The 24,624-nt window shown below is 48.2% G+C and overlaps 1 protein-coding gene across 1 annotated transcript in view; it reads left to right on the forward strand.

Annotated features, from left to right (window-relative positions):
* MLXIPL (MLX interacting protein like) overlaps window positions 1-24,624 on the forward strand; it is a 42,443-nt gene that overhangs the window by 13,554 nt on the left and 4,265 nt on the right. The window contains exons 5-14 of the mRNA XM_081171537.1: window positions 279-323; window positions 504-699; window positions 2,219-2,299; window positions 16,672-16,853; window positions 17,978-18,542; window positions 19,334-19,407; window positions 19,817-19,982; window positions 21,712-21,818; window positions 23,005-23,124; window positions 24,245-24,372. Coding sequence (XP_081027663.1) covers window positions 279-323; window positions 504-699; window positions 2,219-2,299; window positions 16,672-16,853; window positions 17,978-18,542; window positions 19,334-19,407; window positions 19,817-19,982; window positions 21,712-21,818; window positions 23,005-23,124; window positions 24,245-24,372 — 1,664 coding nt within the window. The remainder of the gene's footprint in view (window positions 1-278; window positions 324-503; window positions 700-2,218; window positions 2,300-16,671; window positions 16,854-17,977; window positions 18,543-19,333; window positions 19,408-19,816; window positions 19,983-21,711; window positions 21,819-23,004; window positions 23,125-24,244; window positions 24,373-24,624) is intronic.

Below are 24,624 nucleotides of genomic sequence, written 5' to 3' on the forward strand. Positions count from 1 at the left end.
ATGCTTCGGCATTCAGCCATTTCCTCTGAGGTGCAGGGAATGTTGATTCCTTTATTGCAGACTGGGATTCTAATGGATCTCACTTTCTGCCTGTTGATATCAGGACGGCACCTTCCCTACACACTTTTTGGCCCCTGCTGAAACATTTTTGTTTATACAAACCTGCCTAGACACTCAGAACGTTAATGTGCGTTTTATTCTGGTTTTTAGATTAGCGTTGGTTTTATTCATTTCTTAAAAACGTTTCAATCATTTTGTCGCCTGTGTTTCCCTTGCAGCTCCGCAGGTTCAGCCGGGAAGAGGAAACCGCCAGCCACAAACTAGTGAGTTAAGAAGCATGGCAGAATTGGAAGGGACCCCAAGGGTCATCTAGTCCAACCCCCTGCGACGCAGGGACCCTAACCAGTCAGGCTTGCTGGATGGGGAATGAGGGTCCTCCTGGTCCCCATTTGGGGTGGGGAATGAGTGGATCCCTCCCAGACTTGCTTGTCTCTCCTCTTCAGGATGAACCTTGGAAGTCTCCGGAAAACTGGTGCGACCACCTCTTCTCCAACGTGGTCCCGATGCTGCTGCGGGACGAGGAGAAGGAGGCCGATGGGAGGCAGCTCTTCGATCTGGACAGCTTCATCTCGGACATCTCCGACACCCTCTTCACCATGACCCAGGCCAGCTGCCCCCCTCAGTTGTCACCGGAAGAAGGTAATTGTGTGCTGGAACCCACAAGCGCAGAATGCTGCAGCACAATTGCTGGTGGGAGCGAGGCCTTGTCACCACATCACACCTGTGCTCAGACACCTGCCCTGGTTGTTGATTTGCTACTGGGCCGGGTTCAAGGTGTTACTATTAGTATAAAGGTAAAGGACCCCTGACAGTTAAGTCCAGTCGCGAACGACTCTGGGGTTGCGGCGCTCATCTCGCTTTACTGGCTGAGGGAGCCGGCGTTTGTCGCAGACAGTTTTTCTGGGTCATGTGGCCAGCATGACTAAGCCGCTTCTGGCAAAACCAGAGCAGCGCACGGAAACGCCGTTTACCTTCCCGCCAGAGCGGTACCCATTTATCTACTTGCACTTTGATGTGCTATCGAACTGCTAGGTTGGCAGGAGCTGGGACTGAACAATGTCACTCACCCTGTCGCGGGGATTCGAACCACCAACCTTGCGATTGGCAAGCCCAAGGCTCAGTGGTTTACACCAAAGTGCCACCCGTGTCCCTATTACTATATATAATTATATTATATTATTAGTAATATACTATAGTATATTAGTATATACTATTAGTATATACTCCTATACCGTACTATTAGTATATAGAGCCCTTAACAGGTTGGGACCAGTTTATCAGTGAGATCACCTTAGTCCATATGTCATACCCTCCAACATTTATCCAATGAAAAAAGGGACATCCTATTCTATTATTATTATTATTATTATTATTATTATTATTATCATCATCATCATCATCATCGTCCTGCCCATCTGACTGGGTTACACCAGCCACTCTGGGAGGCTTCCAACATATATAAAAACATAAGAAATCATCAAATATTTAAAAACTTCCCTGTACAGGGCTGCCTTCAGACGTCTTCTAAAGGTTGTACAGTTACTTATTTCCTTGGCTTGCATAGCTTCATACCCTCCAACATTTCTCCTATGAAAATAGGGACATCCTACCATACCCTCCAATATTTCTCTGATGAAAATAGGGATGCCCAATGGGAAAGCGGGACATTCCAGGATCAAATCAGAAACCAGGGCGGCTTCTGCACATCTGGGACTGTTCCTGGAAAATAGGGACACTTGGAGGGTCTGCACATGCACCTACTGACCGCTTCGATCTGCGGAAATGGCCCTGTTACAGGTGCCATGTAACAGCCAATCTGGATCTGTAAGCACCTGCACTTTGGAACTCCCTGCCTCATGATATCAGGCAGCTGCCTTCACTGTAATCTTTTCGATGCCTGCTAAAAACATTTTTGTTTAGGCAAGCCTGCCCAGATATGTAGAATGTGTGTTGATTTATTTATTGATTACATCCCTATCACACCTTTTTCTCCAAAGAGCTCACGATGGTATTCATAGCTCATGGCTGAGTGGGGATTTGAACCCTGGTCTCCTGGATCCTAGTCCATCACTCTAACCGCAACACCATGCCGACGCTTCTTAGGAAAGAGAAAAGCTTGGTGATGTGCTGATTCCTCTCTCTTCTCTTTTGCCTACAGCCTACATTGGCAATGCAGACATGATCCAACCAGACCTGGCGCCGCTGCAGCCGACCCTCGACGATTTCATGGAGATATCTGGTAGGAGCCAGCTTTGTTTCTAAGGTCAGAAATTAATGCAATGAGTGGTGGTGGAAGGGAGGTATGGGAAATTGGAGCGACTTTGGGGGGGACCGGTTGCTTCCACGCTGGGACCCCTTGAGCACTTCTAAGGTTGCAATTCTGCGGTTATTTGAAAGCGGGATTAAAACAGAGGGCAGCTATGGAGCCACTGCACACTGGGCCCCTGAGCAGTGCAAGACTGAAACACTTCTTTTTAGTTTCGAGAAAAGGTGAATTAGAGGTGACACAATGGAAGTGTTTAAAATGACGCCTGGCACATGGAGAAGGTGGAGAGAGGAAAGTTTGGCACTGATGGCCGCCAACTTGGATGGCTTTAAAAGAAGATTAGATTAATTCATGGAGGAGAGGGCTATTGGTGGCTATGAGCCGTGACGGAAACTGCAGGAGGGGAGAATGCTGCTCTTGTGATTGAATCCTGCTTGCAGGTTTCCCATTGGGGCTTCCGGTTGGCCACTGTGATAAGAGGATGCCATTGGCCTCATCCAGCAAGCTCTTCTTATGTTCGTAGCTCTGTTGTTTGAGGCTGAGTTGTGGGTTGCAACCAGGGCTATTTTTCTAGAAAAAGAGGTGCCAGAACTCACCATGATTTGTTCTCTAACAATGGCAATGGCACCCACCTGAGAGGTGCTGGAAGTGAGTTCTGGTGAGTTCCAGCTTGGAAAAAAAGCCCTGGTTGCAATATTAGGAGTTAGCATCAAAAACAGGAGTCTGTGCAATACAGTGGTACCTCGGGTTAAGAACTTAATTTGTTCCAAAGGTCCTGAAACTGTTCTTAACCTGAGGTACCACTTTAGCTAATGGGGCCTCCTGCTTCTGCCGCACGATTTCAGTTCTCATCCTGAAGCAAAGTTCTTAACCCGAGGTACTATGTCTGGGTTAGCGGAGTCTGTAACCTGAAGCGTCTGTAACCTGAAGCATCTGTAACCTGAGGTTCCACCGTACCGGGATCAAACTTCAGGTCTGTCCTCTTTTCTTTTTAGTTTTTGAAAACATAAAAGCGTGATCAGTCTGCTTGATAGTCATTTACGTCAGTCAATTACACCAATATCATGATGCTGTTACAGTGGTACCCCGCAAGACGAGTGCCTCGCAAGACAGAAAACTCGCTAGACGAAACAGTTTTCCGTTTTGGAGGTGCTTCGCAAAACGAATTTCCTATGGGCTTGCTTCGCAAGACGAAAATGTCTTGCGAGTTCCTGCTGGTTTTTTCTCCCTTCCCCCCCTTTTTCTAAGCCGCTAAGCCGCTTATCAGCTGATCCGATCAGCAGATAAGCCGCTAAAAGCCGCTAATCGCGCTAATAGCGCTCATCCGCTAATCCTTCAATGGGCTTGCTTCACAAGACGAAAAAACTGCTAGACAAAGAGAATCACAGAATGGATTCTTTTCGTCTTGCGAGGCACCACTGTATACAAAAATACTTAGCGATGAAAGCCTGCGTACTGCTGTCTTGGCCTCACCTCAAAAAAGGTTGTTTTAGAGCTGGAAAGGGTTCAGAAAAGGGGCACCAAAATGATCAAGGGGATGGAGCAGCTTCCTTGTGAGGAAAAGTTACAACATTTAGGGATTTTTAGCAGAGAGAAGGCAAAAAAAGGCTTCATAGTGTTATACGAAAAATTTGGGGCTCTTTGGATGTTCTAATGGCTGAGAATTAGCGATGAACCATGCATTAGTGACCCCTCAAATATTCTAGAAGGGTCCATTTCTGTTCTGAGGTGGGTTGTAGTAGAGGCACGAATGGTTTCCTCTCTCTCTTTTTCTTTTAATTTTTCTTATAGGAAACAGGCACCATTTCACTATTTATTTAGAATGGTTTCTAGCCCATACTTCATTAAAATAATCTCAGGGCATCTAAAAACAAACACAAAGCATAAAATGATTACCTGAAACCAAATAACCCCTCATCACATACAACATACCAACGAGGACACGTGGCTCAATTCTCAACCCATTTAGTCCGAAGCCTAGCGGAATAAAAATGCCATTGAGTAGCTTCTAAAACCCACCAGGGTCAGCACTAGCTGTTTGTGGAGGGCATTCCACAAACGGAGAGCCAGTACTGAGAATATCTCCGTACCGTATTTGATTACGAAATGCATCATTCTGTACTCCCAAAGAATAACAGATACTGGTATGGGGGCCATTGGGAGGGGCAGATTTTTTCCTTCCTATATACATAGAAATGTAAGGCTGTCGTCACACAGCTCCACTTGCAGGATCTGTAGTGCCGCGTCACAGTCCTGGATTCACATGAAGTCTGGGCGGAGAGCAAAAGAAAAGCCAGGTTTTTAAAAGGATGGTTTTAAACAACAAACAGAGGTTTGACTAAAGCAGGGATGGAGAAGTGTTGAGGAGCTCTGAGGAGTGTGTGTGTGTGTGTGTAAGCCAGACTGGCAGAGGGGGCAAAAATGGTACGGTCAATATATTGAGTGAGAATAGAGTGCCTACGTCTTGCAGCAGTTCCCAAAATAGAGTTTGGATTACAGGAATGTGAAACCACACTGGGGGCGAGACGAGAGAGGAAGGGAAACTTTTGACCCAAGAAAGGGGAAAGAGGGGCAGCTGGGGCTGTCGAGCAACAGAGGGCTGAGGACCTGAAGAAGGGGGGAGGGTTGCGTTTATTTATCTATTGTACTGTATTTATACCACACCTTTCCTCCATAGTTCTCCTCCTTTTTATCCCCACAACAACCCTGTGAGGTAGGTTAGGCTGAGAGCAAATGGCTGGCCCAAGATCATACAGTAAGGTTCATGATTTGGTTAGGATGTGCCAAGTGTGTGTGTGTGTGTGTGTGTGTGTGTGTGTGTGCGCGCGCGCCCTATACCAGGCTGTCTGAAAGAATACAAACCTTCCCAGGGTGTGAGATCTGGGGAGGAGGCCATTCTCTTGATCAGCTTGGCAGCAACTACACTTTGGAACTCCCTGCCTATTGATATCGAGGAGGCACCTTTGCTGTACTCTTTTCGGCACCTGTTTAGAGACAAACCTGCCCAGATGCATAGAAAGTTGGTGTGGATTTTAATGTTTCAGTATTTTAACTTTTCGTTTGCTCGAAATTATTGCTGTGAAATTTTTCTTGATTTTATCCTTTCACCTTTTTCTAAATTGCTTTGAGGGTTGTTGTTGTATAAATGTTATTAAATAAATCAGCTAGTTTAATTGCTTTTTAATTACTCCCCCCCCCAAGTTTTTAGCTGTTTCTATTTTAACAGTAAGCCACCCTGAGTCCCAGTCTGGGGAAAAGGCAGAATCTAAATAATGGTAAAGATAATATGTAATAAAAAAATTGTGTGTGTGATGAGTCCTCGGTCTTTTGCACCAGCCTCCCTGCTCCCCCCTTAAAAAAATATTTTTTAAAAAAATCTGCAGTAATGGGCTGCAAAATTCAGAGATGTGTGAATTTCAAAAGATAGCTGCCATCCAGTTTGCTGGCTAGTTTGAGAGGTTCTGGTCATTTATCAGGAAAATGCAACCAAACTGAATTTCTCCCTCACCTCTAAATGCTGGCAAGACGCCCAGCTTTCCAGCTGCCTTAATTTCCTTAGAGACCCTCTGGTTAAAGCAAGGTGCTATGATCCACTGGGCTTTGCAGGAAACCTATGCAGCTTGGATTTCAGGGATCATAGCCCCCGCCTCCCTGACAAGTACAGTATCCATTCCTTCTTGGTCTTTTCTTGTTCCAGACCTGAAGTGCTGGACTCCTTTGCAAACTCCTGGAGTTCGGTTCACATCCCCTCCAAAACTAGAGTTGAAAAAGGTGTGGAAAAGTGTTTGGGACATTTCAGTTTAGAGAAAACAAGAGTTAAGAGGTGAATTAAGAGGCCACATGTGCTATCATTTTTCCAATGAAAACAGGGACATCCTATTCGATAATGATAATAATTTTATTATTTATACCCAGCCCATCACACTAGGTTACCCCTGCCATTCTAGGTGGCTTCCAACATATTAAAAAAAAACACAGTAAAGCATAATACATTTAAGAACTGCCGTCAGGTGTCTTCTAAGCATGGTTGCTTATCCCCTTGGCTCGGGGGTCGCATAACTCTGTACCCTATGATAAAAATAGGGACGTCCTAAGGAAAAGCGGGACATTCCAGTATCAAATCAAAAACCGGGACAGCTTCTGTAAATTCGAGACTGTCCCTGGAAAATAGGGACAGTAAGAGGATCTGAAGTTTATAAAATTATGCGTGGCATAGAGAAAGTGGATAGAGATTTTCTTTCCCTGCCTCTCTCCTAACACTAGAATTTGTGGACAAGCAATGAAGCTGAAGGATGGAAAATTCAGGACAGACAGAAAAAAGTTCTTTTTTTATGCAGATCAGAGTTAAACTATGCAACCCGCTCTCACAGGAGGCAGTGATGACTGCTAACTTAGATGGCTTTAAAAGATAATTGGAGAAGAGGGTTATCGATAGCCATTTTTGTTTATACTGGTCAGAGGCTGTAATGCTCCCGAATGCCATTTGCTGGAAACAGAAGGAGGCAAAAGGGCTTGAATCCTGCTTGCTAATATCCCACAGGCATCTGGTTGGCCACTGTGAGAACAGGATGCTGGACTAGATGGGTCACTGGCCTGATCCAGCAGGGCTCTTCTCACGTTCTTGTGGGAGGCTGAGAACGCCTCCATCCTGCCTCCAGATGCTCTGGGAGCTTGCGTGGCTTGGGTGGGTGGGGGGAAGTCCAAGCAAGGCACTTGGGCCAGCCCCACGGAGGGCTGTTGCAATGGGCTTAGGGGTAAGGTCACCACCTCTGTCCCCAGCCAGCCAGAGGCTTCCTGGGCTCCTGCCTGTCAATCAAAGGGCAGTGTGAATGAGGAAGCGAGGCTGGAGAAGGAACCTGAGCCATATGTAGAAGTCCCCATGGCAGGTCCGTGGCAGACCACCCTAGGGATGGTAACCGACCGCGGGTGGACCCCTTCTGCAGGTAGGAGACTGGGGTGGGGGGCAGGGGGTGGGTAAGGGGGTGGGGAACTGCCTAATCTTGCTTGCAGTCGGCCCCCTGCTCTCTGGACACCCTCCCTCACTGAATCCCAGAGCAGCTGGCAGTGGGAATCAGAGAAAGGTAAGGTTGGAAGGGAGAATTATTGTAAGAATCACAGCTCAAGAATCCCTGACCGATGGCCATCCAGCCTCTGCTTAAAAATCTCCAGTGAAGGAGCGCTCCACGGTTACATAGCTCTTATTGACAGAAAACTCTTCTGGATGTTTAGCTGGACTCTCCTGGCCACTTGAATCTGTCGGTTTGGGTCCTCCTGGCAAAAGCGTGAGAGACTTTGCTGCTGGCTTAAAGGCAGGGTGGGCCCTGCCCACGCCACCATTGCCCAGCATTCTTGCTGGAACGACCTGCTCCATTTTACCTAACGCTACAGTCAGCTCCAGCTCTGCTCCTTGAAAAGCGTTCTCTCCTGGTTGTTGCCCAGGAGGCCACTTTGAAAGGCTCAGGAACTGAGGGCAGTTGGAAAGCCGGCTACACTTTCTGAGAGTTGTGTCCCTCCCAGCATGCTTTGGGGGGATCTAAGCTTTGGGGCGGGGGTGTTGTCCGGTATAGTTGCCCGCTTCTCTTGTCTGTGTTTCATTTTGGTTGAGTTTTGTCTGATTTGGGAGTAATTCTGACCGCTGTCAGTTTTTCTTCTGTAAAATGGGCACATGTGTGTGTTTGGTACCCACAACAGCCTCTTAGATTACCAGATATGCTCCAGGTCCAAGGAGGTTTGGGGGTCACCGCTCCAGATGCTACTGGAGTCCAACACCCATCATCTCTAACCACTCGCCATGCTGGCCCCGGTGGGAGTTGGGGGGGGGGTCTCCCCACAAAATCTAGAGGGCCACAGGTGCCAACCAGAGCTGTACTAAAGGCTTGCCAAGCTTTTTTGTGTACCTGGCAGTCACCTGATCTCCACTGTGTGGGTCTGGCAGAATTTCTTGGTGAATATGTTAACATCACATTTTATTCCTTATTCTTGCATGTCGGGGACATTTTAGTTTCGAGAAAAGGCATATGTTTGTTTACTGCATTTCTATCCCACCTTTTTCTCCAAGGAGTTCAAGGTGGTAGACATTATTCTCAGCCTCAGTTTATCCCCACAACAATCTTGTGAGGTAGGTTAGGCTGAGAAAAGACAGTGACAGCCCCCCGTCAAGGCCACCCAGTGAATTTCATGGCTGAGTGGGGATTTTAACCCTGAACTCCCAGGTCCTAGTCCAACACTCTAACCACTGCACTACACTGTGACACGATAGAAGTTTATAAAATTATGCATGTCATGGAGAGAGGAGTAGAGTTTTCCTTCCTCTCTCCTCCTGGATAGCCAATGAAGCTGAGCATTGGGAGATTCAGGACAGACAAAAGAAAATCCTTCTTCATTCAGCGCAGAGTTAAACTATGGAACTCCCTCCCACAGGAGGCAGTGATGGCCACCAACTTGGACGGCTTTAAAAGAGGATTGGACAAATTCATGGAGGAGGAGAGGGCTATTGAAAGCTAGTATCCGTGCTGGCTATGCTCTGCCTTCATGGTCAGCAGCAGCTCTCTTCACATTCTTAACATAAGAATTCCAGCTAAAATCACTTTCGCCCTGGCTGGGCAAATCGGGAGGCTTTAACCTGGTGCCAAAAAGATTGTAACGTTGGCAATGACACATGTGGTTTTGAGGAGGGGGCATATTCCAGAGTTGGGGTGCTACCACAGATTGTGAGTTGCCTTGCTTCTGTGCCAGTTCCCAGTTGCCTCCCTCTCAGTGTTAATATAACCTGGTGATGATTTTGCATTCCTGCTTTTTGCAAAACGGGGTAGGGCAGGGCCTTCTGTGGCTTAATCTTAACGTGTGCATCCCCCACTGCACACGTTTTATAAAGCCAAGAGGTTGCTTTAGTCTCTCTTTTAACATCTTGGCTGATGCAAGAAGAGGATTCAAACTCGTGATCGGAATGGAAACTTGAGAGGCGGCTGCTTGAACTGTAATTTGGGGCATGGCGCAATTCAGCTTGGAAGTTGCGGTGCCATGAAATCTCTGCTCTTTCCATGATAGACAAAGTTTTCTCGTTTTGCTTATTTGTATGTGGCATGGGACTAAAGTTGAGGCTTATTATTTAATCAATCCATTAATTTCTTAGTCACCTACTATTAGAATTAGTCTTGTGGTGACTTATAAGAGTATTTTAAAATACTGCTGCATGCCACACCAATTTCTGGTGGTTTTGTTTTTTTGGCTCCAGGGTACACCAATTTTTGGCCACATCAATTTCTGAGTGCTGAGAGAATCCAGCTGCTTACATAGGCTTGGTTTCGTTGGAATGAAAGTCAGAGGAGACTGCGGTGTCTTTAGGATATATGGTTTTATTTGCACATCTGTACAACCTGAGCACAGGATGGAGGGGCTCACAGCATCAACACCCCAACATATCTTGCTTCTCCATTAGTCACAGCTTTAGATCCAGCACAGAGCAAGCAGGTGTCTGTGTCTCCAGCTTCCAGGCTGCTTTCAGCTCAGCTCACACACATCTTACTAGCTATTGCTCTCCTACCTAGCAACTAGGTGAGGGAGTGAAGGAAAGGCCCACCCATTCGCCTGCAGGGTCCCATCACTTAGTGCTCGCTCTTGCAACTGAGCTCATTCTTTTGGGATGCTGATGGGGACACTGAAGAGGCCAGCCAAGGTCACTGTCTTACCGAGGGACCAGTTCAGCAATCTCCTCTGCTAGATTCTGACCTTCACTGGGTCCAGGACCCCAAGAATTGAGAGGGACTCAGGGCATCATCCAGACTGACCCCCCAAACCCATACCAGTGCTTATTACTTACATTCTATCCCGCATTTTAGCACATGAGCTAAAATCAGTAGCAAAGTCCTCTGCAGGCTTGGCCTGTATTTACTGCTTCCTTATTGTGTTTCTGTCCCATCTTTTGTCCCTCCAAGGAACTGGAAGTGGCATAGATAGTTCTCTTCTCCCATTTAATCCCCACAACAACCCTGTGAGGTAGGTTGGGCTGAGAGGCAGTGATTGGCCCCCAAGGTCACCCTGTGAGTTTCATTGCTGAGTGGGGATTTGACCTCCAGCCTCCCAGGTCGTAGTCCAAGATTCCCAGCTGTTATTATTATTTTTTAAAGAGAATTCCCCCCCTAGCGTTTGTAGAATGTGAGAGATGAGGCAAAATGTCCATGCATGGTTCTTTCTGGAGGAGAAAGCAGCCTGCTCCCAGCTTTCCCTTTCCCTTTGAATCCCCACTGGGGGGAAAGAATCCCACAGACACCCAGGCAAAGAGCCCTGCTTGAAATCCGAGAGCGCTGCTGCCAGCCAGTGCAGGAAATACTGACGTAGATGGACCCCCAATGGTCTGACTTGGGGTGGGGTGGGGATGCAGGAAGCTTCATGCGTTCCTAAGGGACGAATGCGAGGTGAAAGACATTTTCACACCCGCTGGGTTTTCTTATGGTGGCATGTGAGGGCTCAAGGTACATTTCCTGCTTGCAAACATGGAACTAGGCACATTCTGTAGGCTCAGAGAATCCCTACCTTGCAGGGCTGTTGTGCAAGGAAGCAATAGGCAGAAACGGGAGAGCGTGGCGGTTTATTTATGTGTGCTACTACAGCTCTTTGAAAAAAGGCAAATGCTGACGATCTGGTGTTTACATGCAAAGGGGAAGTTGCAGTGGAAAGGAAGAGAGAAGTTATATATGTGGATATTTTGGTGTAAGGGGGGGGCGTGGAGGAGAAAACCGCATAGGCGGTGTTGTGTTTGCATGAAGCAATGAGGGCTGTAGTAAATGTGCTGGAGGGGAGGGGTGTTGGGGGGGAGGGTGTCTGTTTGATGGGGTGACAAAAAGGGGAAATGGCTTGGCCCAGGATGCCTGTGTGTGTGTGTTTAGGAGGGCATATTGTGTGTTATGGAGGGGAGTTATTTTTGGAGGGGCTGGGAGCAGGAACAGACAAATCAGTCAATTTCAGTTTCTCTCATTTCCCCGGTCTTGGGTTCACTTCACCGCAATTCCGCAGCACTTTGCATTTGCCTTTGTACCCGGGCACGAGGGACTGACTGCACTGCCCGCTTAAAGGCAAATCGGCTGCCATATTCATAGAATCATAGAAGTGTAGAGTTGAAAGGGACCTCGAGGCTCATCTAGTCCACCCCCCTGGTGTTATGTACTGAAGTTCTCGCCCTGGGCCAGCAGGGGGATTCTGTAGATAGTTTTCACTCAGGTCCACATATGCAAATAAGGGATTGAAAGTGACGCTCAGTGACTGGATAGTTACAGAAAATGGTTACTGTTGCGTTCTAGTGGAGCTCTATATAAGCAGGCTGGCTGAACCCTTCAGTTCAGTTCTGTTCTGGCCTGTGAATAAACAAGAGCTGTTTGAAGAATTGCTGTGTCGTCTGATATGTTCACCCACAACTTAACACCTGCAATGCAGGAAGCTTAGCAATTCCGTCCTTCGTTCCCTTTGTCTCCCTTTGGTCGGCCACCTAACACTGGCCTGCAACCTTTGCTGCAGGCCTGTTCTAGGAGGCCCAGCAGGGAACTGTGCAAAGGACTGTGTCAGTAAATCAGTTAAGTTCCTACACTTTAGAACTCCCTGCTTATTGATATCAGGCAGGTAACTTCACAAGACTCGTTCTGGTGCCTGCGGGGGGGGGGGGATTCTAGACAAGCCTACGCAGATGTTTAGAAAGTTGATGCAAGCCTTAGTTTTTAGTCTATTGTTATTTCAACTTTTTGAAAGCCCTAAATTACCATCGCCCATTTTTCTTAGGGAGAATATTATTGTTTTTTTCCTTTTTGAAAACTGTTTTGAGATGTAAAAATTCTCTTTCCCCCCACAATCAAGCAGTACGTCAATTGTGCGAAACCAATAAATGACAAAATAAGGGGCAATTAGTTTTTACTCGTGCAGGCGCAATCAATTGTTGGCAAGTGGCTAAAAAACCCCAAAAGGGTTTCAAATGGGGGACTTTGCGTTTAAAGGTCAGGACTTGAAATGGGTCAAGGAGCCCAAGCAAAGACGCTGGAAAAAACCGCCACAGAGGGGTTGATGTGGGGTTGCGGTTTGCAAATTTTCCACTCCGGAATGAGGAAGAAAACAAGCCCGTGTTGGATGTGTGTCCCTTCGCAGGAGCCCTGAAAGTGCCGCCGCAGCAGTTTGGGGGTCGTCTGACTCTGAGGAAGCAAGAGGGTTGCGGCGCAGGGGCAGGAAGGGAGAGGGGGGGCACGGCAGGGTCACGGGGCTCGGATTCGGGAAGGCCACGGGATGTGGTTAGCCACAGGCTGCACGCAAGGCGAGCGCAAGAGGGCGGGGAGGGAGACCTGGGAGGGAGAAACCGCACCCACTGAGGGGCTCAAACATTTCAAAGCTGACTCAGGGCTCTTGCACACCTATCTTTAAAAAAAAGTCTTAAAAAAATTATATTTTTATTATTTTATGTTTGAGAGGGGGAGAAAAACTCTCCTGTATCCACTTTCTCTATGCCAGGAATAATTTTACAAACTTCCACCATGTCGCCTCTCACTTTCCATTTCTCTAAATTGAAAAGTCTCGAATATTGCAAGGGGGCTGCTCCAGCCCCTTGACTATTTTAGTAGCTCTTTCCTGAAGTTTTTGCCAGCTCTACTATATATATATATATATATATATATATTGAGGGGAGGGGAGCAGAACCATCCGCAGTATTTCAAATGCAGTTGCGCTATATTGGCAGTTTCAATTATATTCTTATTTCTCCAAGATAGGCACATTCTTGCAAACAACTTTTCCTAATGCATTTTGCATGCACTACCGTATTTTTCGCTCTATAACACGCACCCAACCATAACACACACGTAGTTTTTAGAGGAGGAAAACAAGAAAAAAAATATTCTAAACGAAATAGTGGATATATGATTTTTGTGGTTCATTCTGTGGCCACAGACATGTGATCTGACAGTGAGTTTGGAGTAGCCCAATGCAAAAATCCTGAGGATCCATGTGGATCCATGCTTTCTAACCACGGAGGAGGGAAGGAAGGGGAACCATGGATCCTCTGCTCACGACTGCAGCAGATCCCTACCACCACCCGCAGGCATTTGCTCCATAACACGCACAGACATTTCCCCTTACTTTCTAGGAGGAAAAAAGTGTGTGTTATGGTGCAAAAAATACGGTACTTCAATGAATGTAAGCACTTTTGAGCATGCTTTCCCCTAATTTACACTTTTGAAGCATTCCCCCCCCCCAAAAAAAAGTTGGTTGGAGAACTGCATTGTGGAATTCAAAGGTCTTCATATTTCAAAAGGTGGCTGGTTCAGAAAGTACAAATTAGGTAACTTGGTGCTAGGATGTGACCTGAACTCACGGCCTCCCCATCACTAGCTGGGGAAGGATATAGCTCAATTCATACCCCCGCCCCAACGAAGCCAAGCTGCCTGCCTGAATTCATGGGGAAGAGGCATCACTCAGTGGCACAGAGCACCTGCTTCGCACACAGAAAAAGACCCCTGTGACCACATCTGGAATAGTGTCTGCAGTTCTGGTTGCCTCACCTCAAAAAGCACACTGCAGAGTTGGAAAATGTTGATAAAAGGGCTTCCAGAATGATCATGAGGAAAGGTTGCCGCGTTTGGGACGTTTTAGCTTAGAGAAAAGGTGAGTACAGTGGTACTTCTGGTTACAGAAGCTTCAGGTTACAGACGCTTCAGGTTACAGACTCCGCTAACCCAGAAATATTACTTCGGGTTAAGAACTTTGCTTCAGGATGAGAACAGAAATCGTGCGGCAGCAGCGGGAGGACCCGTTAGCTAAAGTGGTACCTCAGGTTAAGAACAGTTTCAGGTTAAGAACGGACCTCCAGAGCAAATTAAGTTCTCAACCCAAGGTACCACTGTAAGAGACAACACAATAGCAGTTTACAAAATTATTCACGGCAGGGAGAAAGCAGAGAGAGAGAAGTTTTTCTCTCTAGATCTTAAGGACAAGCGATGAAGCTGAACGTTGGAAGAATCAGGACGGATTGAAGAAAATACCTTTCCGTGCAGAGCAGAGTTAAACTGTGGAACTCCCTGCCACAGGAGGCGATGTTAGCCCCCAAGCTAGATGGCTTTGAAAGGGGATTAGATCAAGTCATGGAGGTGAGGGCTATTGATGGTTACTGGCCTGGATGCCTATGCTCTGCCTGCCCAGTTTGAGGCATCAATGCTTCTGAGTACCAGTTGCTAGAACCCAAAGGAGGGGAGAGAGAGGGGTCTTGTGCTCAGGTCCCGCTTGTGGGTTTCCCATTCGGGCATCTGGGGGACCACTGTGTGAACAGGAGGCTGGACTAGGTGGTCCATTGGCCTGAATCAGCAGGGATATTCATACATTCTTATGTCAATCCCCTGCAACTCTCCTTCAAAGATCAAGTAGCATGTCTAGCTGTCCGGAGGCAGTGATTTCTGTCCCATACCACATTAATCACAACCAGCACTGTTTGCATTCCACTGCAATTCAGCTTTTGCTAACACCTACATTAATTCGTTTCCCTATCTGCAGGGGTTAAAATCAGCGTGATTAATTTCCATGGAACGGAGTTGTCATAACAATGCAGAAAACGACATTACTGATTTACTTAACATTTGTGCACTGGGGGAAAAAATCATCAATAGTGAATACCGCTTTTACAATATTGCATGGTTTCTTTTCTTGACCTCAGACAAATTTTCAGATTGCAGCAATTTTCGCTCTTCTTTGTGTTTCCAGGAGAATTGTCTGACATTGCTAGCATAATAGCAGATCGAATTGTAGAGTTGGAAGGGGCACAAAGGATCATGCAGTCCAGCCCCCTGCAAGAGCCGAGAAAGTTCTTTCTCTCCCCGACACCCCAGAGGGATGCTGTGAGATTGGGCTAGATCAGGGATGATGAACCTGTGGCCCTCTAGAGATGCAGCTGGACTCCAACTCCCATCATCCACCAACACTGAATCTTGCTGGAGCTGACCCCGACCTCTGCAGCCTCAGGCTCTCGTGCAAGGCAGAGGGCGATTGCGTTGCATGTTTGGGGTGGTTCGACTTGCAAATGTGGCAACGCTGTGCCCCCCGCCCTGCTGCGGTCAGGGCCCCGGAAGGTGTCGGGTGCGGCTTGAGTGACCCGTGGGCGGCCCTGACACGGGCTTGCCTGCCCATGCAGCAAAAATGCTCGTGTTTCACAACTGCAGACACTCCTGCTTCTTCTGCTGCTTGAAACGACAGCCGCTCCAAGCTGGTAGTTGGCCAGGTGAGAGGATGAAGGCAGCATGGGTGGCAGCAGCAGGAGGAACCCCCCCCCCTCGCAGGACTGGCGCAAGCAGGAGCACAGTTTCCTCACCCAAAACTTTGGGATAACACTGGGCTACCCTAAGGAAACTTCCTGGTTGTCCTTAATTTAGACAAAATTCACCTGTACCTTTACATGCAGCAAGGAGTCTGGCAGGTTGGAGGGGGTGAATTTAGTCTTTGGTTTTCTTTCTTTGGAAGCAACCCCCCCCCCCCGCCCCGTTCATTTAGTTAAGAGAGAGAAAATTGTGCATCTCATAAAAAGTATCTAAAAGGAAGAGCTCAAATGACATTTTAAAAATAATATGGAATGATTTTATTTATTATACAAATATTGAGGTACATGATTGTTCAGCACTATTTGTATATGCAAATATCTGGCTCATTTAAAACTATATAGAATCTTTATTCTCAGTAGCGGTGAAACTCACAGGTGGATAATCCTTTTATTTTTATAAATCTGTATTAATTGCAGGGGGACTCTTTGTATGAGTTAATCCTTTAGTATCCCTTTGGTGCTGTGCTGAATCCTTGTATTTCTGTCCGTCCAGGCTGTGACACTTTATGGTTTAGTCTTCTGATGCTCGGTGTTTTCTTTCTTTTCATTATGTTTGCACTTTTTTTTGTTAACAATTTTTTAAAAAGAAAAAGAAAAGAAAATTGATCATCATCACGGCTTAAGAATAAACATCATGGCCTTCCTTGATATTTGTCCCCCTCCTGCCTGAAAGGTTTCCAGGGGACATGGAGATGGCATAGATGCCTTTGGGAAACCCATAACCAAGATCTGAGCACACAAGCACTTCCCCCTCCTATGGTTTCCAGCAACTGGTGTTCAGAAGCATTTCCTGCTTCCAGCTGTGGAGGCAATGCATAGACCTTGTGGCTAATAGCCCTTGATAGCCCTCTCCTCCATGAATTTGTCTCCATGAATTGGTCCTCTCCATGCAAATACATACAAATGTCATTTGTTGGAATTGGCACGGTTTCATCACATTGCAAAATATGGCATGTTTGGTGCAGCCATTTGCCTGGCCTGCTCTGACCTTTCTTTCTCATCCCCTGCCCAGATTTCTTTTCCAGCCCTCGGCCGCTGCCAGCTCAGACGTCCCTGAACTATCAGGACCAGCCTTGTTTTGCATCAGAGACCCTCTTCGGGACCACCGGCACCACCCTCCTCTCTAGCGCTGCAGACACCTTACTTTCCCCAGGCCCTGCTGCTTCTCCCGTCCTGCCCAGTCCTCGGCACCAGGTGCGAAAGCTCTGCTTGCCCTCAGTCTTACCAGCTGATGGCTCTGCCCTAAGCTCATTTTGCTCTCTTGTCCTACAATTCCTGCCCTGGTCAGAGGCGTAGCTTGAGCAGAAGTTCCTGGGTGATGAAGGTCTCTCGCTGGTATGGGTTATCTGTGCATGTGCAGAGTGACTTTGGTAATTTGCATGGGTTGTTGTGTGTGTGGACTCCTGGGGTGGACAGGTGGTCTGGCTTCCTTCAGGAGGCCGAGCTATTTGCTGTCCAGTCAGATGGTGCTGAGTCCCACCCAACCAGTTTTTGCCCTGCTATAAACAGGCTGATGGAGTTGTCCCACCTCATGGCGAAACGGCAAGATTTGGTCTTTATTTATATTGTTACATGCCGCCCAAATCTCTGAGCAGTGAGAGACTTCAGGGGTTCCAGGCACTTGTCCAGAGTTCAGTTTCCTTTGAATGACGGTCAGCAGAGATTGAAGTTTTATTTACACATATAGAACCTGAGCCTAGGATGCAGGGGCTCACAGCATTGACCCCACAACAGAGCTTGCTTTTCCAATAATTGCCGCTTTGGGTCCAGCACAGAGCAAGCTGGTCTCTGTGTCTCTGGCTTCCAGCCAGCTTCCAGCTCAGCTCAAACGGACTCCTGTTGTTCTTGCTCTCCTACCTAGCAGGTGGGGTGGGGGTGGGGAGTCCCACCACTTTGGTCCACATCACACATCAACACCTCTGGTTGTGCTGTTCATTGTGCTTAACTAGTCAGCCACAACTACTGACCAAACAAAAATATTGGTGTGGCAAGCTTGCTCTCACACCTTGTCCCCCAGAGATACAGGACCCCAAGAATAGGAAGGAAGTCAGGGCATCATCCAGACTGACCCCCACCTCAAACTCATAACATTAATTTCCTGATGTTTTCAATGGTTTGAGTTTTCTCCCTGAGGCACCTTAATATCCCAGGGCCCCCCTAATTTGCTGTGTTTTTTTCCAGTTTGCAAGCTTCTAGTCCTCAGCATTGCAAAAAGAAGCTTGACAAGAGCTGCTGAATGACTCTCCTGCAGTTTCTTTTGAGAGTGAGCAAATTGCACCCACCTCTTTCTGTTCCCTCCCTTTTCTGTCTCCCCACAGCCAGCCAGCGGGTGCCCTGCTCACCTCGGTTCGCCTGGCGCCTTCCTCAACCATGACCTCCTGTCGGCTCCGCCCTCCTCGACGCCCCCCAGCAGCCTCGGCCCCGACCTCAAGCAGAAGTCCATGTTCCCATATACGTATCCTGGCAAATGGCTCAGCCTAGACCCCTACGGGCCCTACTGCCCCACCCCAATGCCCAGCGCCCCTCTGCTGAGCCAGGAGCCAGGGCGCCCTCCTGCCCCCAACCCCAAGTTCCACTACCCGCCCTCCCCGCTCTACTCTGGACCCCCATCCCCATCGCTCTCCACTCCCTGCTTTTCCCAAAATGTCCCCGGGTACAGCATGGACCTGTCCTCAGGTTACCACTCTCCTCTCAGCACCCCACAACTACACACTGGTGTGCAAAGTCCCCCCATATTTGCTGCTGGTAGGGGGCAGCCACAGTCGGGGAGTGACCGGCCCAGGGCGAAGGGGGCCAATGCCAAGACCAAGAGGCCCTCAAGAATCCCAGCACCTCCACTTGCGGCAATGCCCAACCCGTGTCTGACACAGCTGCTGATCTCAGGTAGGGGGAAGGCGGGATTTCTATTCCGGGGTCCCTTCTGAGCTCAGGGCTGCGATGTTTGACTGACTGGTTGGTTAAAGCAGCAGCTATCTCACGTTTTTGGGTCACTGCCCCCTTGATTCTGTAAACTCCTTCCCTGTACCCCCTACCCTATAAAAAGTCTTACTCAGAATAGCGGGTTGCCCAAATCACTTAGGAAGAGAATGACACAATCAAATTCAACACAGTCACAATTAATTGCACGTCTACTCAAAATCCAGCTCAAACTGTTTAGTGGATGAACTTGATCCAGTGATACCTGCTTTTCAAGACCTGAAAGTCATTTATACCTCCAGCCCCTGGCTGCCCACCTGCCTCTTAGCACCGACCTAGCTCTTAGCTCCCACCGCCTTAGCTCCTGCTGCTCCCCAGGAGGCAGTACCACCCACCTTGGGAACCACTAGGCTAAATTCTGATTGACCAAAAGAGGCACTCCAGTTAATCAAGGATACACCCACAGATATAATAAAAAGGTAAATGTGTCATCATGCTGCAGTTTGCTTGGCCAAAGACAGGTGGCGCTGCAAACTACAGCACAATGAGAAACAGTGGGTGGTGGTCTAGGCATGAGCTGCAGAGGGACAGCTAGAAGAGGCTGTACAAGCCCCCCCCCTCCACATACCTTTCTGCATACCTGTTCTGCATACCTTAAGGCACAGGGAGGCAGAAGTCTCAGGGGGTGAAGGTTGGCGAGGAATGGCCGCAGTCCCCCAACTAGTTGGCTTCAACACATTTTTCCTTCCGTCTTGCAGCTAAACCAGAGCCAACTCAAGAGGCTTTGCCTGGTCCTAGCCACACGATTGCTCCTCCGGTGCCTGAACCTCAGGTAGGAGTCAACTGTTGATAGCAGGGGTCCGCATTTCCTTTCTGGGTTCCAAACTGGCTTTGGGGTGGGAAGGGATGGGTCTGTGACCCCACTGGATCAGGCCAAGGGTGCATCTAATTCTGCCTGCTGCCTCCAACAGTCGGGGCTGGGAAGCTCATATGCAAAGCGGAATGGAGGTAGCCATCCCGTTGACTGATCCTGGAATTTGGTATTCAGAGGTATACTCTCCCTGAACCTGGAAGCTCCATTCCTTGCTGCCAGGAGGGCTATGAACTGACAGAGCCACCCTCTACAGGCTCCTGTCGTTTATGCCGCTGGCCACCACAACATCCTGTGGTGGTGAGTTCCGCAGGCACCCTTGCCACCGAGCCAGTGCCTTCTAACCGTTTCTTTCTGTCCTCCTTTGTAGCAAAATGCCTTTGGTGAGGAGCCGGCCAACTTCCTGCCCAGAATGACCCAGCTCAGCCCTCGGCTGTCCCCCGCCTCCAGCCCCTCGCAGTCCGTCCCGGCCGCGCTGCCATCGGGACCCCTGCTCGTCCCCAAGACAGAACGGCTCTCCCCCACCCCTGTCTGTGGTGAGTGGCGCAGAGTTGGCAGACATCCCCCAGCACAGCCCTCCAGCTCTATTGACTTCTGATTATACGTCTGTCTGTGTGTGTAAAGGGGCTATTCTGTAGCAAGTCAGCAAAAGGGGCCAATTTTGAAGTCTGTGGGGAACTCCTCATGGTCCTCGCTGTGGCCTGTGGAGAGTCCCTAGCCATGCCCCCAAAGAAGGATCCCAAAATGCAGGCAGTTGTGTTGACCTGCATATATTGGTGTCTGCCCCCCCCCCCACCTCATAGACCCTCCAGGCGGTTCCTGTGTTTTCCTTGGGTTCAGTTTCCCTGGAATGAAAGTCACTGGAGACTGTGATGTCTTTAGGATACAGAAGTGGTTCCCAAACTTTCTGGAGCCACCGCCCCCTTGGTTCCATAAACTCACCCCCAGAGGCCCCTACCCTATAAACAGCTTTATGCAGAATAGCAACTTGCACAACCCCTGAGGAAGTTAGTAACACAATCACATCCAGCCAAGCATATTGCAGGAGAAATATTGCACCTTCTTGCAGTGCTTTTTCCTGGGGGGTACACAAGGGTACACATACCCCTAACCATTTTGTGAATCTGTGTACTTTTGTCCATTTACTGTATTTATTTCCCCCGGTTTGAACTATAAAATGGTGGTTTTCTTGAGTCAAAATGAGAGTACCCCTAAACATTTTTTAAGGAAAAAAGCACTGAACAAATGTGTCAGGGTGAAGGAAATTTATAGCATGAAACATCCGCCTTTACCCTCTTACCAGACATGCACAAACTTTTCCCTACCACAGATGTACAGTGACTGATTTATAAGGAAATCAATAGCTATTACCAGTGCTGTTTTTCTAGAAAAACTGGTGCCCAAACTCACCATGAATGCCTTGTTCTCTTAGAATGGCATTGGCACCCACCTGGGAACTGCTGGAACTGAGTTCCAGCTGAATAAAAGCCTGGCTATTACCAGTAATCTTGTGATCATAGATGCCAACTCTGTGGGACTGAGGACAGCTCAGTCCCTGTCTCCCCCCCAGTATGCGGGGCCGGGGCTGAGCCCCCCCAATCTTGAGGGCCTGGGTCCCACCAGACCTCCCTGTGGTAGTAGGGGGCCCTATTGGGCCAATCCATGGTGTTGGCAGGCCTCCCTGGGCCTCGCGGCCTCTTCCTGACAGGTGTGATGTCACAGGTGTGTGTCACGTGTGTTATTTCATGCGCACGTGATGAGCTCCACCCCCTCCCAGTGTCGTGTGGAACTTGGCTTGTGACAACTCATAAATAGAAACAAACATGATCAAAGAAATAGCTTTGGAAGAGCAGGAAAACATTAACTAGGAAGCGAGGAAGGTGTTTCGCTTGAGGCTCTAGCCTGGTCAGTTGTAAAGAAGCGGTCAGTGTACTCAGAGGGGCCCAGATCCAGCGCCCTCCCCACAGGTAATCCCACTGCGCCCTTGGGGGTTTTATTGACCATGTATATATAACCTGAGCATGGGATGGAAGGCTTGGCAGCACTTATGCACCAACACATCTTGCTTCCTCATTCATCAGTTCCTCTGATGCTCAGGGGACAATGCCATCCTTCCTGCTCTCAACAAAACGAAACACAAGCCCCATATCCCGGAGCTACGCTGCCCTCCTCCATTATGCTGTGGGTCAGTGGTGAAGGGGAAGCACTCTGTGCATGCTCAGATGTGATTAAGAACAGCAGAGTCTCTTTCTCCTCCCTCCTCAGGCAGTAACCGGAGGATGTCGGGGCAAGGATCCCCAGTGCTGCTGGTGGAGGGGATGATTTCACCCAGCCCCTACTCGTGCAGTCGGAACAAGACGGAGCCAAGCAAGGTAAGGGGGCGAAACAGAGGGGTCTGTGCATGCATTTGATGAAGAGCGCTTGCATCCCGCTGGACAGGTAGTGATCAAAGCAGAAAACGTGACAAGTCACCTCCCAATGAAAAGAGAGTCATTGTGGTGCAATGTTGGACTAGGGTCTGGGTTCAAATCCCCACTCGGCTGTGAAATTCACGGGGTGACTTTGGGGGCCAGCCACTGCCTCTCAGCCTAACCTACCTCACAAGGTGGTTGTGGGGATTAAATGAGGAAGAGCTTGAGCTTCTTGGAGAAATAGGTGGGACATAAGTCCAAAAAATAAACAACAATAATACAAATGTACTCTTTGGTGGGAGTTTGGACTCTGTTTCGTGTTCCAACGTTGGTCACCTGAATTAATTCCTCTCACCAGCCTCGTGGGAAGTATGGGAGCTGTAAGACATACTTCCTGGCTCCCTCATTCACATTCCCAATCCTCTCATTCAATGATATATATATTTTCCAGGTGGGTCAATTGCCTTCGGTATATGCACTTAATCCTCTGGCCGTCCTTTGCTTGTTGTTTTTTTTTTTTTGTCTTCTTTTGTATCCGTTTCCTTTTTCATATTGCATTGTGATCCTGAAAACCTTAGCAGAAGTTACTCCAAGAAAAACAGGGAGAAAGAAATGGAGTTGTTATTGTTATTATTCTGCCCATTATTCTGCTTTTTATTATCTTTTAATTTTCATGCTCTGTTCCTAATGTTGTACACCGCCCTGGGATCTTGTGATCAAGGGTGGTACATAAAGGGAAATTATTATTAATAATAATAATAATAATAATAATAATAATAATAATAATAATAATAATAATAATAATAATATTTCCCAGCCCTCCCTGGAGATACCATCACGGATTGAACCTGGGGCCTTTGCCAATGCACATTGGCAATGCAGGTGTGCATTCTGTCCAACGCTTCTCTTAGATATTTACGTGGCATACCAAAATCTGAACCATAGAGTTGGAAGGGACCCCATGGGTCATCTACTACAAGCTCCTGCAATGCAGGAATCGCAGCAAAAGCATCCCTGGCAGGTGGCCATCCAACCTCTGCTTAAAAACATCTGAGGAGGGACAGTCCACCACCTTCCAAGACCGTCCAACAGGAGTGGCTTTCTGCACCCCACCCCCGTCTAGCAACTGCCCTTCCTTCTTCCACAGACCGAGAGCCGCCGGATCACCCACATCTCGGCTGAGCAGAAGCGCCGTTTCAACATCAAGCTGGGCTTCGACACCCTTCACAGTTTGGTCAGCACCCTGAGCTCCCAGCCCAGCCTCAAGGTGAGCGGCAAGGGGTTGGGGTGGGAACAGACAAACAGGGAGGGGCACCCTGAGGCTTGCAAGACCACAGGAAGCTGCCTTATACAGAGTCAGGCCATTGGCTCATCTGGCTCTGTATTGTCGACACTGACTGGCAGCAGCTCTCCAAGGTTTCAGGCAGGGAATCTATCCTCGAAGTGCCGGGCATTGAACCAGAGAATTTCTGCAAGCCAATCAGATGCCCAGCATTGGAATGGAGTCATTCTCTGTATTTTACTTACTTACTTACTTACTTACTTACTTACTTACAGTGGTACCTCGGGTTACAGATGCTTCAGGTTACATATGCTTCAGGTTACAAACTCTGCTAACCCAGAAATAGCACCTTGGGTTAAGAACTTTGCTTCAGGATGAGAACAGAAATCGTGCTCTGGCGGCACGGCGGCAGCAGCAGGAGGCTCCATTAGCTAAAGTGGTGCTTCAGGTTAAGATCAGTTTCAGGTTAAGAACGGACCTCTGGAATGAATTAAGTACTTAGCCCGAGGTACCACTGTATTTCATGAGATTTTTACACCACTTGGTTGCAAGAGAAACCATCCCAAAGCAGTTTACAGTTTACAGATAAAACAATGAAATTATCAAGGAAGACAACTTTCAAGAGATAAAACCAACAGCAAACTCAAAACATGGAGACGTCAGCTGCTATCCTGGCATCCAGAGATCTCCTCATGGTTACAGTTGGCGAATGCGCCTGGCAAATTTCTAACGTTGCACAGGACTCTACCACCTCCACGTGCTGCGTGGCTAAACCAGGCCTGTACATGGGAGTGAAACCCAGGTTAACACTTGTCTAGGATGCTTAAACAAAAATGTCTTTAGCGGGCACCAAAAGGAATACAGCGAAGGTGCCTGCCTGCCGTCAAGAGGCAGGGAGTTCCATAGTGTAGGTGCAGCCGCACTACAAGATCGATTTCTTACAAATGCGGAACTGGTGTCATGTGACACCTGTAATGGTGCAGCAGATGTGACATTGAATGGCTGGGGCTCTTGAAGCTCTCTCTGGCCTCTTGATGAACCCGGCCTCTCTAAGCCTACCCCGCTTTCTCCCTCCTGCCTCCCCACACCCAATGATGCTGTGCAGGTCAGCAAAGCCACCACCTTGCAGAAGACGGCTGAGTACATTGGCAAGCTGCAGCAAGAGCGAGCTGCCCTGCAGGATGAGGCACAACACCTGCGGGATCAGATCGATGAGCTGAATGCTGCCATCAAGTAGGACTCTGTGGTTTTTGGGGGGAGGCACATCAGGAGGCACATCTCAGGGGTGGGGATCTCAATCTGGCCAACAGGCCAGTTCCTGACCTTCCCTGTTTCATGTGAGCCCCGTTTTGCCCCGTTTGCTGGTTCACATTGAACCATGCGGGCAAAGCCACAGCGCTTTGTGAGCACTGGTGATTTATTTGTTTGTTTATATACTTGTATACTGCTTGCCGTAAAAACATATAACCAAGCCCTTTACAGCAA

Source organism: Podarcis bocagei, assembly GCF_964188305.1.
Source record: "Podarcis bocagei genome assembly, chromosome: 15".
NCBI lineage: Eukaryota > Metazoa > Chordata > Lepidosauria > Squamata > Lacertidae > Podarcis > Podarcis bocagei.